Consider the following 20,395-nt stretch of genomic DNA (forward strand, 5'->3'; position numbering starts at 1 on the left):
ATATCAGGTTTACAAAAAATTTTTTGAAGGTAATAAACCATAAAAAAGGAACTAGAAAATGATAATGCATTCCACCATCACATTTGTATGTATTTTACTAGCTCAGGCAGCTTTACTTTGTATTGCCTCTTGCCTATTGCAATCATTTACTGGAAAACTACCCTCCCCTTTTTGTTCATCTGTTACGGTCTTTTCCCTTTGAAGCTGAGCCAATGTGTTGCGTCTGTTTGAATACTATCAAAGGGCATCACCTAAATATTGGATCTTGTAAAAGGTTAACAACAACGACAACAACAAAAACCAGATTACAATTTTATGTATTGCCACTATTATGATTGCCAATGAGGATATGATCTTATATATACAAAACCCTAAAGATTCCCCCAAAAGCCTCCTAGATTTGATGAATCAATTCAGTAAAGTTTCAGGATACAAAATTAATGTACCAAAATCAATAGCATTCCTACACACCAATCACAACCAAGTTGAGAACCAAATTAAGAACTCAATCCCATTTACAATAGCACAAAAATAAAATACCTAGGAATATATTTAACCAAAAAGGTGAAAGAGTTCTATAAGTAGAACTATAAAACACTGATGAAAGAAATCATAGATGACACTAACAAATGGAAAAACATACCATGTTCATGGGTTGGAAGAATGATTGTTAAAATGACCATACTGCCCATAGTAGTCTACAGATTTGGTACAGTTCCTATCAAAATATCAACATAATTTTTCACAGCATTAGAAAAAAATAATCCTAAAATTCATATGGAACCAAAAAAGAACATGAATAGCCAAAGCAATTCTAAGCAGAAAGAACAAAACTGAAGGTATCACATTACCTGATTTCATATTATACTATAAGGCCATAGTAACCAAAACAGCATGGTACTGGGATAAAAACAGACATATAGACCAAGTGATCTTTGACAAAGCAGACAAAAGCATACACTAGGGAAAGGACACTCTATTCAATAAATGATGCTGGAATAATTGGATAGCCACGTGCATAAGAATTAAACTGGATCCCTTATCTTTTGCCATATATAAAGATTAAGCCAGTATGGGTTAAAGACTTAAATGTAAGACCTGAAACCAAAAAAATTCTAGAAGAAAAGCTAGGAAAAACTTTTCTGGACATTGGCCTGGGCAAAGAATTTATGACTGAGACCCCAAAAGCAAATTCAGTGAAAACAAATAAATGGGAATTAAACTAAAAAAACTTCTGCACAGCCAAAGAAATAATCAACCAAGTACATAGACAACCTACAGAATGGGAGAAATTATTCACAAACTATTCATCCAACAAAAGACTAATATCCAGAATCTACAAGGAACTCAAACAACTCAGCAAGAAAAAATAAACACCCTATTACAAAATGGAAAAACAACATAAACAGACATTTTTCAAAAGAAGATATACAAATGGCCATTAAATGTATTAAAAAGTGCTCAACATCACTAATCATCAGAGAAATTCAAATTAAAACCACAATGAGATACTTCCTTACTCCAGCCAGAATGGCCGTTATCAAAAATTCAAAAAATAGTAGATATTATCACAGATATGGTGAAAAGGGAACACTTATACATTGTTGGTGGAAATGTAAATTAGTATAGACTCTATGGAAAACAGCATGGAGACTCCTTCAAGAACTAAAAGTAGATCTACCATTCGATCCAGCAATGCCACTACTGAGTATCTATTCAAAGGAAAAAAAGTCACTATATCCAAAAAAGTACCTGGACTTATATGTTTCTTATGGCACAATTCACAATTGCAAAGAAGGAACTAACCTAAGTGCCCACCGACAGATCAGTAAATAAAGAAAATGTAATATATATACCCTATGGAATACCACTCAACCATGAAACAGAATGAAATAATGTATTTTGCAGCAACTTGGATGGAACTGGAGGCCACTATCCTGTGAAGTAAGTCAGGAATGGAAAAATCAAATACCGCATGTCTCACTTATATAAGTGGGAGCTAAGCTGTATGTATATACAATTGTACAGAATAGAGTAATAGACATTGGAGATTCCAAAGGTGAGAGGGTTGGAGGAGGGTGAAGGATGAAAGATTATTATACTTATTGAGTACAGTGTACACTATTCAGTTGATGGGTACATTAAAAGCCCAGACCTTTCAACTATACAATATATTCGTGCAACAAAACTGCACTTGTGCTCCCTAAGTAATCTAAATAAAATAAAAATAATTGGAGATTTAGTTGATACTTTTAATGTAGCTCCAAGATCTTGCATATCCTTTCCATTTTTAGAAACTAGCAAATGTGTTGAAGGCTGACAATAATTATGACATACCAACTCAGGAGAGGATAAAGGAAGCTGCAGACTTATGTTAGGAACAAGGAAGTTGAGGCTGCCTATGGTTTAGGCTGTGGTCCAGTGAGAGTGTTTTTGGTTCAGATCTGGCTTCCCAGGTTTACATGTATTTGTGTTATATATCATAAGGCAGCATTCAAGCCTTTCAGAAATCAAGATAGATTATACACATCCATTCTCCCTAGCTTGTCCTGCTTTTGTAGTTATGTTAGCCTTGTAGGGTCCACTTTTTGTATATGTGTCTCACAAAGTGTTCCTGAGAATTGTGGACATCAGTGCATGGGAGCCACCCCATCCTTTTGGCTAGGACTGAGCTGGTGCACTTTGAGCATTGTAAAAGGATCCCAGGGTCTGAAACAGGCTTGGGGCAACATTGGCCCTCTCTGTATAGCTAACCTCTTTCTCTTCTGTGAACTTGATGCTGGGGGCACATAGTATATCAGAATCCATCTGTACTCTTAACTTATTTATATGTGCAATCATGGTAAGAAAAGGCAACATGATGGTTATTTTTTGCAAAATAATTCAATGACACTTGTATTTCCCAGCCTGGGGCTTCAAGATGACAGAGCTATGCTGGAAATTCTTCAAGGCAATCTTCCTCAGCCCTACTGATAAGCCAGTGTACTGCACAGTGTGAAGAGTTAGGATTGGGAATGTGGGTAGCCAAAGGCAGATCCTTCACAGGGAACCTGCAGGTGAGAAGTGAGGCATGTCAGGCAATTCAGTAGAATGGGAATGGTTTAACTGAACTATATAATGTTAAAAAAAAATAATGAGCATTTCTGACTCAAGTTAATTGAAAGACCAGATACAAGAAGGGAAGAGGGAGAGTTGGCCAGAAAAGACCCCTGCTACTAGTAGATGACATCTTTCAGGACAGAGTTCACAGGGGCCTTCCTCAGCCAAACTCAACACACCACATGTCCCAGCAGTGGATTCTCACAGGAGGCTGAGGGCAGTGTCAAGAGGCGGAGGGGCTGAAGAGACCATTCTGAGAGACTTATCAGATCTGACATTCCGTAGGCCCATGTATCATTTCATCCATTCCTATTTTCTTTTTTTATACTTATGAAATATTTGACATTCAAAAAGATACAAAAATAATATAATGAGTACCCATGTTCATACCTTCCAACTCAAGAAATAATTCATTACCAGTAAAATTTTCTTCCCCTCACTCTCTTCTACTTCCCTTCCTTTCCCTTCCTCTCTTGCCTCTTCCAATTTTTTACTCTGTACTCTCTTGAATTTGGCATATATCATTGTTATATATTTCCTTATAATTTTCATACATATGTATGTATCCCTAAACATTATGTGGCATTGCAGAATAGATACAGATGAGATAAAACTATATAGAAAGGAAACCAGGTGGAATAATTAGCATGGGATTTAGAATGGAAGATGCCTTGAGGTTATAGCTTTTGGATTGGGGGACAAGTTCACCAATACTTACTACATTATTAAAAGTAAGTACGTGAATAAATAGAGAAATAAAAGCAACCACACATGGACTAATGATGAATGTCTCATGAACTAGAGTTAGTATTAATCAAATTCTGGTGGATTATGAGGAAGAAAACTCTACTGGTAATGAATTATTTCTTAAGTTGGATGGTATCTATATGGGTGCTCATTATATTATTTTTATATCTTTTTGAATGTCAAATATTTTATAAGTGTAAAAAAAGAGAGCAAAAAACAATAGGCAACATACTGTTTGTGTCCATCTACAACTTTTGTTTTTCTTGCCCAATAAGGTTTGTGATATTCATCTATGTCTATGTGAACCTCACTGGGGTGGGGAACCTGTGGCCTTAAAGCCACATATGGCTTTTCTAGGTCCTTAAGTGTAGCCTTTTGACTGAATCCCAATTTTACAGAACAAATCTTTTTATTAAAAAGGGTGCAGCAGAGAAAGGTGAAGCTTTTCTTGTCTCTTTTGGTGCTTAAAAAGGAACAATCTTGAAATCAGAAGGCCGCAGGTTCCCCACCCCTGCATGATGTTCAGTTTTCATTGGCCTGCTTGGATTCCTAAACACACTCTAGGTAACCAACCAGCTTATTTAATGCTTCTGGTAGGCTTGCCTATGTTTTGGAAGATGAAAAGCCCCTGCTAGCGGTACTTGTGTGTCTTATTACTTCCTACCTCCCATCAGTAATCTTGCAAACACATCTAAGGATTGATGCTAGAGTCTGAGATGGTCTTTGGAGGTGGGACAGAGGCTTTCTCTAAGGGTATCTAGTTAGCCAAACTGTCAATGTCAGACTGCTAAAAATCTGCCCAAATTTAGACCAAACCAACACCCACTGGTACTCCAAAACAATGACAGTATTAGTGTCCCACTGTACCCATATGTGCCAACTCTCCTGGCACCCACTATGCACATACCTTCAATAAAAAAGCCTTCTTTTCCTTGCTGCCTAGGACCTAATTCGGAGGGATATACTGTACTACAAAGGCCGCATTGACATGGATAAATATGAGGTGGTTGACATTGAAGATGGCAGAGATGATGACTTCAATGTGAGCATGAAGAATGCCTTCAAGCTTCACAACAAGGAAACCGAGGAGATACATCTGTTCTTTGCCAAGAAGCTGGAGGAAAAAATACGTTGGCTCAGGGCGTTCAGAGAAGAGAGGAAAATGGTACAGGAAGATGAAAAAATTGGTAAGTGACCTGAGAGGAGAAAGAAGAATATGGCTATGAAGAACATAGAGGGTTTGAATTGGTTTCCATTTTTCTAGAGTCAGAGGGAAGATTTCTGTTGCAAACTGACCTAAGATACTTTGGTAGTTCCTGATTACTAAGTTCTTTTTGGTAAATACCAATAGCTTCCATCATCCAGGGGCAGGTAGAAACTATAGGTTGTCTTCCACTACAGTCTTATTACCAGATAAAAATATTATACTGAGAGCCAACCTCAGGCTTGATTCTCCCAAACATACCAATGAAAATTTATTTCTAAGCCCAAGAATACACACAGTTTCTGTCTTTCTCCCACTCCTTATGGGAGTGAAATTATACCTTAAAACACCTCTATGCTTAAGTTGGTAGCGTCTCTAGAAAAATGGGCCTACCTGTAAAGTCCTGGTACAAAAGGATTCTCCTATCCTTCCATGTTGGGGATTGAAATGGTCCAGAGGTAAGAAAGGATGGTTAAAAAGGCCCATTTAATTCTGATCTTCATCTCAGATCTTAGGTAGAGTACACATTGAGAGTTCACGTTGTGTCCCATCACAATCAAATTGCTTTCAGCACATAGGCACTCTATTGAGACATGAAATGGAGTGGTATAGAAATGGTGCTAGCTACTTCTCCCAATGTCAGGCAGCATCAGCCACTATTCCTACCTAGGCTGTTAGAGGGGATGGGTGCATACCTACATGGTGAGTGCGATGTACACTGTCTGGGGAATGGACACGCTTGAAGCTCAGACTCGGGGGGATGGGGGGCCATGGGCAATATATAAACCTGAACTTTTGTACCCCCACAATGAGCTGAAATAAAAAAAATAATAAAAAAAAGAATGGTCTTAGTGTTCAGACCTTGAATCAATTAGAAGACCCCTGCCATTCCTGTTGACTCTAACGTGATGTCTCCCACACAATGCCCTAATGACTCTAAGAGTCTGCTTCTAATAGAAGAGCTTGCAGAAATTATTTTCTGACAGGCCTATGTTCATCTTTAAAGAGAAATTGAGGTTTTGGGTTTCTTTTGGTCTGATAATAAGAATAAATCACTTCCATTGTAGGAAATTTTGGGGAAAAAACAAATATACAGGAAAAAAGTAAAAATCACACATGAACATACTACTCAGTGATAAATTTTGTAAACATTTTGATATATTTCTTTCTAGTCTTTTTTTTTCTATGTGTCTAAATAGAAAAGCCAGGGTGGCTGAATATTTCTCTCTCTTCCCACACCTGCCTCTCTGTGGTGGATAGATATAATTTTGTATCCTCATTTTTTACTCATAAATATATCATTAGCATTTCTGCAAAATCATTTAATATTTTTAATCATTTTTATGGGTATCATATGGATTTACCATAATTTTATTTTTTAATTATAAAATTAATGCATGGCCATTATAACCATTTAAACACATATGGAAATGTATAAAGAAAATTTAGCATTCTTTCCCCTTCTCTGTCACTCCTGTGCTGTATGAGTAACCAATATTAATACTTTGGTGTGATTCTTTCCATACTTATTCCATGCTCATATAAACATATATATAAGACTTTTTTATTTATAAAAGTTACATTATACATATTACTCTGTAACTTGATTTTTTTAAAAAAATCATTTTGATAGATTTAGGGGATACAATGGTTTTTTGTTACATGGATGAATTATATAGTGGGGAAGTCTAGGCTTTTAGTATACCAATCACCTAAATAGTGTATGTTGTGTACCCAATTGTAACTTGCTGTTTTTAATACATTGACTGCCACACTAGAAAAAAAAAATTTCCCTGGGGCCACAGTGTTTCATTAAAACAAAATGATCCTTTCTAATTTGTTAGTTTTTATTGTTTTCTGTGAATTATACTCAAAGCAATCCACATTTTTAGAATTAAATTGTCAATATTAATTTTAACAAGAACATCAAGTAAGATTTTCATTAACCAACTGTAGGGATTTGCTTCATGAGGCCCCGGGCTCAAAACTGGCCTGAGTTAAATACAACTCATATGGCAGTCAATGTGAGTTGTATGTAGCAATTGCAGTCATCCCTTGGTATCCATGGGAGATTGGTTCCAGGATCCCCGCGGATGCCAAAATATGTGGATGCTCAAATCCCGTATGTAAAATGGTGTTGTATTTGCATATAACCCATGTACAACTTCATGTATACTTTAACACATTAATTGCCATGTGTATTGTATTTAACTCACGCTAGTTTTGAGCCCAGAGCCTCATGAAAGTTATGTAACATACACATCTCTTCACCTTGAGAGCTGTGAGAACAATTTTTCAAGTTGCATGTAACTCATGCACAGAAAACAATAACAAATAACAATTTTGTTATTAAATTAGAAAGAATCATTTTATTTTTGATTATTTTTGAAGTTTTTATTCTATTTTTGTGATAAAACACTGTGGCCCCAAGGAAAAAATTTTTTTTTTCTAGTGTAGCAGTCAATGTGTTAAATCATCTCTAGGTTACTTATAGTACCTAATAAAATGAAAATGCTAAGTAAATAGTTGTTATGCTGTATTGTTTAGAGAATAATGACAAGAAAAAAAGTCTGTATATGTTCAGTATGGATGCAACCAACTACTTTTTTTTTCCTAAATATTTTCTATGCTCAATTGGTTGAATCTATGGATGTGGAACCCATGGATACAGAGGACTGACTGTATTTTCCTTTTGCTAGACATTTATTTTATTTCCATCTTTTTTCCCCACTACAGGTATTGTAGTAATAAATATCCATGAACGTATCTTATTGTTACGTATTGGTGCTTTTATTCCTGTAGGATAGACACCCTAAAGTGGAATGACTGGATGTGAGGATATGAATAGTTTTAATTTTAATACATACTTGCATATTAAATTCTAGAAAAGTTGTAGAATCTACATTCCCAGCATAATTTTATGGGTACCCATCTTGCTGTACCCTTATCAGCACTGGATAGTATCTACTTGTTTCATTTTGCTGTTTCTCAACTAATAAGATTGATCTTTTTTTCATATTCTTGCTGGTTGTTTGCATTTCTTCTTTTGTGAATTGCCTGTATATATCCTTTACTCATTTTTAGTTTTTATTTTTCTTTTAAAATAAATTGAAAGGACTCTATATTGAGGATAATAACACTTTGTCAGTCATGAGTTTTACATGTTTTCACCAGTCCATTATTTATCTTTTGAGCTTAATTATGGTGCTTAATTCTACAAATATTATTTTTTTACTTCAACAAATGTATCATTCCTTATATAGCTCCTAAGTTTATCTTGCTTTAAAAGGACTCTCCCTTACCAACACTATAAAATTTTCTATTTAAAATTTTTTTTGGTTTATTTTTAGAACTATAATCCATCTGGAATCTACATTTTATATATGGTTTTAGGAAGGCATCCTATTTTGTTTTCTTCCAGGTGGATAGCCATTTGCACCAGCATCATTTTTTAAATCATTTATTTCCTACACAGTTGAAATGACACTTTTCTCATATAGTAACTCCATGTATATACTTGGATTTGTCTTTAGACTTTCTATTCTGTTCCACTCTTCTGTTTTTCATTTCTTGTATCAAGACAATACTGTTTTAATTATAATAGATTACTATAAAGTTTTAATGCGTGGTAACATCGATTCTCATTCACTCATATTATTGTTTCTTAAAGCAGTTCTTAGATGTTTATTCTTTGATATGAAAATTAAATTCATTTTTTCTAGGTCCAAAGTACTGGCATAAAAGCCCCATTTGGATTCCTATTGGCATTGTATTAAATTTGTTAATATGTGAAGGCTTGGCATTTTTATTAGATTTTCAACTTCAGGAACATGGCCCTTCCCTCATTTTACCTAAATCTTGTTCTATATCCTTCAGGAAAATGGTACTGCTTTCTTCCCATAGATTCTGTACTTTTATACCTCTTCGTGTATTACTTTTAATAATTTCTATTTTGCTGAGAAATCATTAAATTTCTCTGGATTTTCAATTTAATACTATGTATCTACACATAATATTATCTTATTCTTTTACTATCTTCCACAATTGTGGTTCTCTCTTTTTCTCATTTCTAATATTGCAATTTTTTTTATTTTCTCACTTTAGTCTTTTAATCACGCTTATCAAGGCGTATTGGTTTTTCTTATTTTTATTGATATATAATAGTTGTACATATTTTTAGGATACATGTGATATTTTGATACCTCTATACCATGTGTATGATCAAATCAGAGTAATTGGGATATTTATCACCTCAAATATCTTTTCTTTGTGTTGGGAACATTCCAAATCTTCTCTTCTAGCAACTTTGAAATAGAAAATAAATTATTGTTAACTATAATTTCCCTACTGTGCCATCAAATACTAGATCATATTCCTTCCAACTGTACTTTTGTACCTATTATCCATGCTCTCTTCATTCCCCCACCCCAACTCTTCCCTTCCTAACCTCTGGTAACCATTATTCTTCTCTCTACCTCCATGAGATCTACCTTTTTACCTCCCACATATGAATGAGATCGTGTGATATTCGTCTTTATGTGCCTGGCCTATTTCACTAAACATAATGATCTACAGTTCCATCTATGTTTGCTGCAAATGACAGGATTTTATTCTTTTTATGGCTTAATAATATTTGATTGTCCACTTTTTTATCCATTTATCCATTGATAGGCATTTAGATTGATTCTATATCTTGGCTATTGTGAATAGTGCTAGTGCTGCAATAAGCAGGGAAGTGCAGATATCCTTTCAATATTCTTTTTTTTTTTTTTTTTTTTGGAGACAGAGTCTCACTCTGTTGTCCTGAGTAGAATGCAGTGGCATCAGCCTGGCTCACAGAAACCTCAGACTCCTGGGCTCAAGTGATCCTGCTGCCTCAGCCTCCCAGAGTGCTAGGATTATAGGCATGAACCACCGTGCCCGACTGCCTTTTGATATTCTGATTTCCTTTCTTTTAGATATATATTCAGCCATGGGATTGCCGAATCATATGGTAGTTCCATTTTCTACTTTTTGAGGATCCTTCATACAGTTTTCCACAATAGCTGTACTACTTTACATTTTGTCTTTTCAAAGAACTTGCTTTTGGTTTATTTATCCTTTCTGCAATTTATTTCTGGTTTTTTTCTTTAAATTAATTTTAGCCTTTATTTACTCCTTTTTTCTACTTTCTTTTAGTTTTTTAAAAAACATGTGTTAGGGTTTTTTTTTTTTCCTGTTTCATTGGTTGAATACCTTATTATGATTTTTAAAATATAATAAAATCATTTAGAGTACATTTTTCTTTGAGTAAAGTTGTGATATAATCCCATAGGTTGTGATATAGAATGTCCTTTTTATTCATTTTTAGATAATTTGTAACTTCAGGTATGATTTCCTTTTGATCCATGGTTTATTTAGAAGACTATTACTTTCAGTGTTTCAGATGAGAATTCTGAGTGATAATAGGGATCTTTCTCTTTTATAATTAAGCTGTCCTTTCTGTCTTGAAGCTTATAAGATTATTTTCCTTATCTTAAATTTCAAGAATTTCTCCAGTCAACATTTAGGTGTGTGTCTGTGTATCCTGATCCTGACTGGGACTTAGCAAATCTTTTCATCTTTCAACACTATATCTTTCATTGACTTAGCCAAGTTTTCTGTTACTTCTTTATTCTTCTTTCCACTTGATTTTTTCTTCCTTCTGTGACTTTTATTATCTGTATGTACATTTTCTGTTCTAATTCTCTTATCTTTTGACTCATCATTTGTTTTCCTTTATATTTTTGCTTTTAGTTACAAAATATTTCTTCCACTTTATACCATACTTTATTTAACCATTCTCCATTTAACAGCCTTTTAGCCCCTGTTCTCAATTTTTTGGGGGGGTGCCTCTCTGTTCTGTGATATGCTAAGTAGCTAAGTTTTTGTCCTAAGGTTTTGTCTAAGTTTCTGCTGAATTTCCTTAGTGAAATTCCTAGAAAGGAATTACTGGATAAAAAGGAGTGACCTTTTTGGGTTTCAAGATTTTTGATGCATCTTACCAAATTGCTCTTCCAGAAGAGTTTTACTAATTTATATTATACATTCAAGAAGAATATATGTTTCTCATAACAAAATCACATATTTTTCTTTTTTAGGCTTTGAAATTTCTGAAAACCAGAAGAGGCAGGCTGCAATGACTGTGAGAAAAGTCCCTAAACAAAAAGGTAAAGCTGCCTTTACCCCCTCAGTCCCACTCACTCTCTATGTGAGACCAGGGAGCCATAGGCATATTCCTAGGCCTGTTTCTGTTCTGAGGATCACTTGGGACGGTGGAGGAGTCCAGGTCTCCAGGTGTCCCTGGTGAAAGGTAAAAAATGGTCTTTAAGGCTTAAGGCCAAGAAGTGAATGGTATAGAGTAGTTGTGTCCAAAGATAGCTCACTAAGTACAGAAAAAAAATAGAACCTAAGTTTCTCTTTATTTTTAATTATTAAAAATAAGGAGAGATTGGTCGAGTGCAGTGGTGTTTACGACTAATTGATCACAACCAGTTGTAGAGTCCTTTGTTCCTTCTCCACTCCCACTGCTTCACTTGACCAGTAAAAATCCCCCCAAAACAAAAATAAGTAAATAAATAAAAATAAGGAGAAACTTTACTAATAATTTGGAGACATATGGGCAATATTAAATGTGTATAATTTATTTAATAAGTATAAATATATTGGGAATGTGTGTTCAGCTTTCTTTCACTGGTCTGGGAGTACTTGCCAAATCAGGAGCCCACAAATCAGAATATAGAACCTCATACTGAACCAAGAGAAAACATTCAGATATTCCCTCTCTTTCTCTGAACCATAAACCAAAGTACTTAAAAAAGAAAAATACCTTGAGAATCAATTTAAATCATAAGTAAAGCTTTATTTGCTCTTTTTTCGTGAACCAGAACAGAACTGAAATGCTCAGCTTAACAAAGGAAAGAAACTACCTTCTGCTTATTCGAGTACCTGTCTAGTATCAGTTCCTTAATATAAGTTCTTTCAATTCATCTTTGTGGTAATCCCTGGAAGGTGGGCATGAAGTTGTAAAGCTGTAGAACTCTAAGGAGAAAGATAAGAGGAAATCTTTATGCTCTAGGGCTAAGCACAAAAGTTTTTAGATTTGACATCAAAAGCTCAAAGCACAAAATGAAAAATTCATAAGGTGGACCTCATCAAAATTGAAAATTTTGCTCTGTGAAAGACCCTGTGAGTAGGATTAAAGACAAACTACAGGCTAGGAGAAAATATTTGCAAAACACATAACTGACAAAATACTATTTTAGAGTATATTAAGAGCTCTCAAAACTCAACGGTAATAATACCAAACACTCAAATTAGAAAACGAACAAAAGATACAAATAGATATTTTACTTAAGAGGCTATGTGGATGGTAATTAAGCACATGATAAAATGTTCAACATCATTAGTTACTGGAGAAATGCAAATTAAAACCACAATGAGATATCACTACATACCTATTAGAATGGCTAAAATAAAAAATAGTAACAATACCAAATGCTAACAAGGATGTGGGAGAAACTGGATCATTCATACCTTGCTGGTGAGAATGTAAATGGTACAGCCACTCTAGAAAATAGTTTGGCAGTTTCCTTAAGCACTAAATCTACAACTGCCATACAACCTATCAGTTACTCTCCTGGGCATTTATCCCAGAGAAATGAAAGCTTGTATTTTCATAAAAGCCTATAAATAGATGTTCATAGCATCATTGTTCATATTAGCCCAAATTGGAAACAACACAGATATCTTTCAATGGGTAGATGATTAAACAAACTGTGGTACATCCATACCATGGAATATTATTCATCAATTAAAAGGAATCAACTACTAATACATGCAGCAACTGGGGTGATTTGCCAGGGAATTTTGTTAAGCGAGAAGAGCCAATCCCCAAAGTTTGCATAGGGTATGATTTCATCTATATAACATTATTGAAATGATGTAATTTAGAAATGGGAATCAGATTAGCAGTTGCCAGGGACTAAAGAAGGGATGAGGACAGGAGAGAAGTAAGTGTGGTTATAAAAGAGTAATGAGTGATCCTTGTGATCATGGAAATGTTCTATATCTTGACTGTAAGCTATAACCATGTCACTATCCTGATTATGATATCATACTATAGTTTTGGGAAAACTGGGTAAAAGAGTACATAGGATCTCTGTGTATTATTTCTTACAACTGCATGTGAATCAATAATAAACTTAAAAAAGAGCTTTTTTAAAAAAAATCAAATTAGCACTTCCCAAACTCACTCCCTAATAACTCCATATTGTCTGTTGACATCCAGTACCCTCATATTTCTAACATTCACTACCTTTCAAAACTGGCTCTTAAAAAAAAAACTTGATCCTTCCCACTGAAGTGCCAATGGGTGATGACTTACTATGATACTCCTTCCAGGGTAATGGGATTAAGTCATCAAACAAAGGCAAACAAAGAAGTTGTAATGTTGGAATTTCAGACACTGATCAGCAGATGAGGAAGGTATTTGCGAACAGCAGAGAGGCCTTCCTGGTGTGTCTGAATTATATGCTTTATGGTTAATCCTATTCTGCTGTAAATATAGGTCAGGATTAAACTTTCACTTTAGGCCCCCAGGTTCCTGGAATCCTCCATGAATGTGTATTTTGCTTTGATGGTTGCAAACCCACCTACAGAAGTTGAGAAAGTCTTTAATCTTAGTGTCATTAAAGCTGTTCCCTTTGAATGGTCACAAATATATTCTAAGTCTTCCTTGCTTTCCAGGAATCATATCTTCTGGTGGTGAGTTTGCTTTCTCCCTCAACTATCAGTGTCAATTCCCTATTAAATACAGGTTCATCATTCTCAACCCAGGGCAGGATACTAAATCACTTGTACCTAATGCTTTTAGAAAACCATTCTCTCTCACCCCCTAGATACTTGCCCTGAAGTCAGTAGTTCTTAATCTCTTTTGACACTTCTAGGGGAGTTGGAGAGGGAGAAAACCAACGTCCTTTGGAGTTAAATGGAGTTTGTTGGGTTCTTTGCAGGACTAAGCCCTGCATAAAAGATTATGGTCTCTTGGAAAGAGCTCTGAACTGAAAAGTCAAAGGATATGGGTTCTAGGCCTTGCTTTCACTAACTTACCATATGACCTTGCGTGTGACATTTCTTTCCAGGTTTTAGTGTCCTTATCTGTAAAATGACTGATGGCAATACCGCAAATGACTTAGTGATACCTGACTGAATGTGGAAGTGTGAGGGGTTGCAGTAATATCTTCACCATTCCAAAATCTGTTAGGGAGAATTCTCCCCTTGGATGATTTGCAATACCAGTTCATACTCTCTAAACTAAGCTGCCTTGAACTGTTTGCCCAGAGTGATCACTGGGCGATTTGAGAAGCCCTTTGTTATGTAACTTATACCCTTTCCCTTTGATCTCTCATCTACTCTAGGTGTCAACTCTGCCCGTTCAGTTCCTCCTTCCTACCCACCACCACAGGACCCGTTAAACCAAGGCCAGTACCTGGTCCCCGATGGCATCGCTCAGTCACAGGTCTTTGAATTCACCGAACCCAAGCGCAGCCAGTCACCATTCTGGCAAAACTTCAGCAGGTTAACCCCCTTCAAAAAATAATACCTACAGGGAGGCAGATAATTTTAAAATAAAGTAAATAAAATTATATTTATAGATGGACCTTTTTTCGGAGAAGCACTGTTGAAATTTATATATATATATATATATGTATACACACACATACATACATGCACACACATATATATATATACACACACAGACATATACACACACAGGCCCTTGAGTACACACACACACACACACACAGAGAGAGAGAGAGAGAGAGAGAGAGAGAAGGACCAAAAATGTTTTCTATTGTTTTTGGGAAGTGAAATCTGTAGTTAGTAGGAAGAGGTACCAATGACTTCCAAACATGTGATCCCTTCTTAAAAGTTTTCAGTTCTTACCTGTCCTCTGCCCTTTTCTTTCAGGAATTGATATTTCTATTTGTTCCTTTTTCTTGTTGAGATGATCTCTTTGCCTTCCCTATGAGTGATTCACTGACTTGTCATTATTACCGTAGATGTGTTTGTATTGATTATTTCTTTCCTGATGATACTGATGCTGATAACATTTGAATTTAATTTAATGTGGGTGGAGTTTGGGGGTTTGGGATTTCTTTTTTCCCTCTTTCACTTTTCACTGAGGAAGGGGAGGATCTCCTTTCTCCTCTCTCCTCAGCCAATCATCTGCGAATGTTCCTACAGCCCTGCAGTTGCCCCAAATAGCTTTTTCCCAGCACCCTCTGTCCTCAGTCGTGCCAGTCTGAATATGCTCTGTTGTGCCCTGTGACATAACTGCTAAGTATTCCTGTTGCTTTCACTGTGTTTTAGGTGTTGTGGAGGGATCAAAAAACCAAACAGAAGCAAGAGAGTATAAGAGTATAATGATGCTAGAGAAGACTTTTGTTCAGGGAACATTCTGCATTTGGGCTATTTCTTCTAGCACTTGGGGTTCCCATGTTGCAGCACTGCTGAGTCATTGCAGTTTTGTATCTAGGAGTTAGTTTGGGCCAATTATTCTCTTTTTCAAGCTGCTTTTGTTATAGGTCTCCTCCTAGGCCTGTCCCTCCCCTAGCCCAATAGAAGATCTGAAGTGGAAGCAAAGAGGTTGAGACTCTGCCTCTGGGGGAGGGATTTATCTGCCCCCCAAGTACAAAATAGGTTTAAGGCAGGGCTCCACACAGCAATCAGTTCAGTGTCCTGGTCATCCCTGCTCTCATTTGCAGATTTTTTTAGGCAGCATTGATAGGAGTCTATGGAGGGGTTCAAGACAGAGCCCACCTGACCAAGATCATCAGCTGCCTTCAAATTATTGACCTGGACAGGATATAAGGCTGACAATAACCTCTTACAGGAAAGAACAGGGATGGACATGGAAAGAGACAGCTTTGATCCATGATATTGTACCTGCAATTCCCACTACCCCAATTGTGTGAGACTTCCCCAATTGTTAACAGATTGCATGGACAATTTTCCTTGGCTCCTTTTTTCCCCTCTTCCTGTCTTACTTCTTTCTCTTGCCATCCTGGCACAGGAGGGTTATTGGTGTTGGCATAGTTAAAACAGTTATGGCACTTAAAGAGAAGAACCTGTTTCTAACATCTCTCATCCCAGGACATTTGAGGCAAGTGAGGGGTTCTCTGGAAAAGGGATCTCAGGCTCATTTTTGGCAGGCTTTCCACTTGGGCAAAACTGCATCCTCCCACAAAGAGGCAGGCTTCCTAAGGGTGTAGGAGAATCTGTTTCTCCTCCCCATGTGGCCCCTTGCATAGATAGACCATGAATGCCAAGGAGAATGGGGTATAAAGGAGTGAGGATGGGCCCTGCTGTGGAGAACAAGCCAGTTGAGCGAGGAATCTAGAGATTGGGAGTCTGTCCTGGACCCCATGGGAGAAGACTTCATCACAAAAGAACTTCAGCATAGCTGACCCAGACCAGGCACTGCCCAGCCTGGGAGTCTTTTCTCTGTGGAAATCAAATTATAAACTGCTTAAGCTTCAATTCCATTTACAACCAAGTCAGACTTGTATAGTAAGTCAAGGATGAGCCTGAGCTGGGCAGAGGGCCAGGGCTCGGGACTGGCCAACACTGCTCAGCACACGACCTAGCTACTTAAGCCCCCTTGGCGAGGGACCCAGCACACAGGCTAAAATGTCCTCCCTGGCCAACAGTGTATGTTTCAGTAGCTGTGCAGGCCTCCATTTAGTGTACCTTTTTCCTAGTTTGCACTCCTCCTTACTAGGCTTGGCCTTGACACGCTTCTACAGGGGTTGGCAGCACACCAGGAGGGGATGCTTAGACAAGTCCGTTAGCTAGGCCTTGTCATTTGCCCCCTCCCTGGGGTCTGTGTCCAGGGCTCCAGAAACAGGAATATCGCCTCTCACCCCCCGACTTCTCTGCCCAACGCACTGGCCTCACCAGATGCCAGTAACTTGTGAAAATAATAAAAAATAAGCTCTCCATTGGTTTGAGTGTCCCCTTAGCCTATGGAAGCAAAGCAGACCAGTGTCCAACAGCCCCAAGGGGAGCCCAGTTTATTACCTGAGCTCAGTGACCAAACCTATTGTGTCCCCACAGCAATACTATCCCCAAGAACTCTATAATTCTCCTCTGTTTCTGCATGGCCTGGAGCTCCCGTTTCCTCAACTCAGTGAGGCCTGGATTTACTCTCCAAAAGGCTTTGCTAGTGTGTTCTATGGGCCCTGCTGTGGGGAAGTCCTAAGGCAAAATCTAACTCTTTTTTTTCTCTCTCCCCTTCTCCCCCTCTCTCTATGTGTATATCTCTAATGGATCTATAAGAACAGCAACAAGAGAGTTCTGACAATTCTAGTGTGAAGCCAAATAGTGATCTTTTAGTGCTTTGGGGCTGGGGTGGGCTGGGGTGGATGGATGGGCAACAGTGATTTTTTATTACCCCTGCTGCTCTGCATTTGCCAGTTTATTCTTTTGTTTCCTCTGACTGTTTGACCCTGTCAAACAAGTGTCAAAGTTGTGTGTTTAAAAAAATGTTTAACAAAAAGATGTTGTAATGACACAAAGCCTTATGAAAATATTTATGGAGTTCAATAAAAGAAGTAAAAAGACACCTCTAGGCATAATTCTCTTGCCATTTTGTGTGTGTGTGTGTGTGTGTGTGTGTGTGTGTTGCTGATTGCAAACTAAAGGAAATTTGCCTGGTGCAAGACAGCTTACCCCAACCCAGTGTTTACCTGCCAAGCCTGCTGTTCCATTCCCGAGCATCTTATGGGCTGTTTGTGACCTTCCATGTGTTTTCTGGAAGAGTAGACCACAAAAACCAAGTTTTATCCTGTAACCAGGAGCACTTCAAGTATCTTTATGGATGGGACTGTCCTTCATGTCACCTGGTCCTTTTACACAATTGACAGCCCATTCCTCACCTTGTTGTTCCTTTTGCTCATAGCAACAAATCCAATACCTTCCCTGGGCACTCATGGGAGTTTAAAAGTTGTCCTTTGAACCTGACCAGAAGCCATATCACTTAGGAATCCTCCACTCCCGGTTCCTTCCTAAAGCCTTTTATCCTGTCTCTTCAAAGTTAGATACCTTCCTTATCTGTTTCTCAGAGTGGGTGGAGTGACCTTATCTTTTCTTCCATGATGGTGTTGCCTGCATGTAGATGCTTCTTGCTTCCCAGTACACCTCCATGTGGTGTCTTATGCTGCCCGTGAGAGACCCAGTAGTGGGTCCTTCTGGCATTGTCTCCCATGCCTTTCTCTAGAGCAACTAAACACTGACCCCAATAAAGTGCTGACTTACTAAAAGGGTCCAGAGAATTATTCCAAGCTGCAGCATTGGGAGCGGGGAGCAGGTATTGGACTTCTGTGTTAGCGTATGAGCCTGAGCCCTATCTGTCTAGGCCTTGGGGATGCTCCCCTAACCAAGAATTTGAAGAAAGTGATAAACCCTCCTCTCCTTAAGTGACTTTTCCCTTTTGTTCATTTCTTGGCTCTCCTCATTTAACCCCTTCCTCTGCTATCACCACCCTTTCCTTTTTCCCTGGGGTCTGCCATCTCTCCACACCAAAATCAGCAGGGTTTAGCTCTCAGCTGTCCCTTCTGATGCCAATTGCAAGTCCAAGGGCCCCTGAGACCACCCTTAGGTTCAATAATTCACTAGAAGGACTCACAGAACTCACTGTTATGCTAATAGTTAATTACAGCTATTAAACACAGATTAAACTCAGTCAAGGGAAAAAGCACATGGGGGAGAGAGTCTAACAAAGTACTAAATGCAGAGGACGACTTTTGCTGTCCTCTCTCCATGGAGTCAAGACAGTTTTACTTTCTCAGCGTTGATATGTGACAATATTCGTAGAGTATTACCAACCAGTGACACCCCAAGCTTCTAGAGATTTTATTGGGGCTCTGTCATCCCCTGTGGTTGATCTCAGTCTGCAGTCTCTTCAGGAGGTGAGCCGGTGCCAAGTAACCCAAAGCCCCCAGCCTAGAGCACATTTCTTGGTGTGGCAAAAAAGCCTATCCTAAATCACATTGTTAGACTACCAGGTGAGCCAAGGACCCCGAACAAACAAAAATACTGCTATCAAACATTACATTCCAAGGGTTTAAAGGTTACCTCCCAGAAGCAGAGGGAAAAGGTCAGACCTCTCTTTGGGCAAGGTTAAATTCTTTACTATACAAGTCAAAAAAGCATGAGGCAGAGGGTGGGAAGAGGAATAGAGGGCATTCCAAGAAGAAGGAATAGCATGACTAAAATCCTGGCAGATTAGATCAGATGGAATAAAAAAGCTCTGAATATCACTTTTTATTCATTTATTAATCCACAAATATTGACTTGAATGCCTAACACTTCTAGGCTTCGGGATATAGAGGTGAATGAATCAGATACTGCTCCTACCTGCATGGTACTTATGGCATGGTAAATCTCTCTGAAGTACAAACTCCTCTGTAAGTGTATATTCTTGGGATGGGGGAGGGGTTGGATCTTCTAAGCAAAGGTAGCAAACCAGCCAAAAGAACAGACAGCTTCAGCCAGATCACTCCTAAACATCTAACCTCCTGGTCACGGGATTGAATTCCATGCCTTCTGGCTCCTGTTCATCTTTGTCTAAGGAAGTCCATGCTCATTCTAAGCCCCATACCTTTAGGCATAGATAGCCCCATTTCATAGATAAAACAACAGGATCAAGTCAAACACTTTTTATTAATAAATACTACCTAGCAATTATGAAGCACTTGCTAATATGCTAAGGTTTGTTATAGGTTCTCACAATAACCCTAAGGGGTAAATATGAATATTTTCCCCATTTTACAGATTAGGAAGGTGAATATCAGGGTCACAGAGTTAATGTACATGCTGGGCTTAAAACTTAAGACTTGCCCCATCTGAAGTTCCTACTGACACTGTTTCATCCATTCCTATAGCAGCACCACAGTACTAGACTGTTGAGCCTAGGAATACTGAGTTATAGAAATGCCCCCTGTATTTCTGGAGACAAGATTTGATTTCAGAAGTCAAACAAGGCTTTGCCTTAAAGGAAAAATAAACCTGTTAGTTCAAAAGCTGCCTCGTCTCAGGAGGGCATCTTGCTGGTCAGTAGAAGCTGCACTTCAAAGAGACAGCTGTAAACTGGGCCTTTGGTTCTCACCTGTTTTGAAAGACAAGGCAGGCCTCCCTTAGAACCAAAGGTTGGGAGCTGACAGGTGGACCCCCGGAGATGAGAGCTAATCAGATAGATATGCTAATGCCCAAGCTGGGCCCAGACGGAACCATGCCGTTCAAGTAATTAACACAAAGCACAGC

At 37.9% G+C, this 20,395-nt stretch overlaps 1 protein-coding gene across 1 annotated transcript in view; it reads left to right on the forward strand.

Moving 5' to 3' along the window:
* The window catches only part of ARHGEF9 (Cdc42 guanine nucleotide exchange factor 9), a 102,044-nt gene extending 87,321 nt beyond the window's left edge, over window positions 1–14,723 (forward strand). The window contains exons 8-10 of the mRNA XM_069464426.1: window positions 4,790–5,033; window positions 11,170–11,238; window positions 14,488–14,723. Coding sequence (XP_069320527.1) covers window positions 4,790–5,033; window positions 11,170–11,238; window positions 14,488–14,669 — 495 coding nt within the window. The 3' untranslated portion in view covers window positions 14,670–14,723. The remainder of the gene's footprint in view (window positions 1–4,789; window positions 5,034–11,169; window positions 11,239–14,487) is intronic.
* The last annotated feature ends 5,672 nt before the right edge of the window (window positions 14,724–20,395 follow it).

Source organism: Eulemur rufifrons, chromosome 30 (assembly GCF_041146395.1).
Source record: "Eulemur rufifrons isolate Redbay chromosome 30, OSU_ERuf_1, whole genome shotgun sequence".
Taxonomy (NCBI): domain Eukaryota; kingdom Metazoa; phylum Chordata; class Mammalia; order Primates; family Lemuridae; genus Eulemur; species Eulemur rufifrons.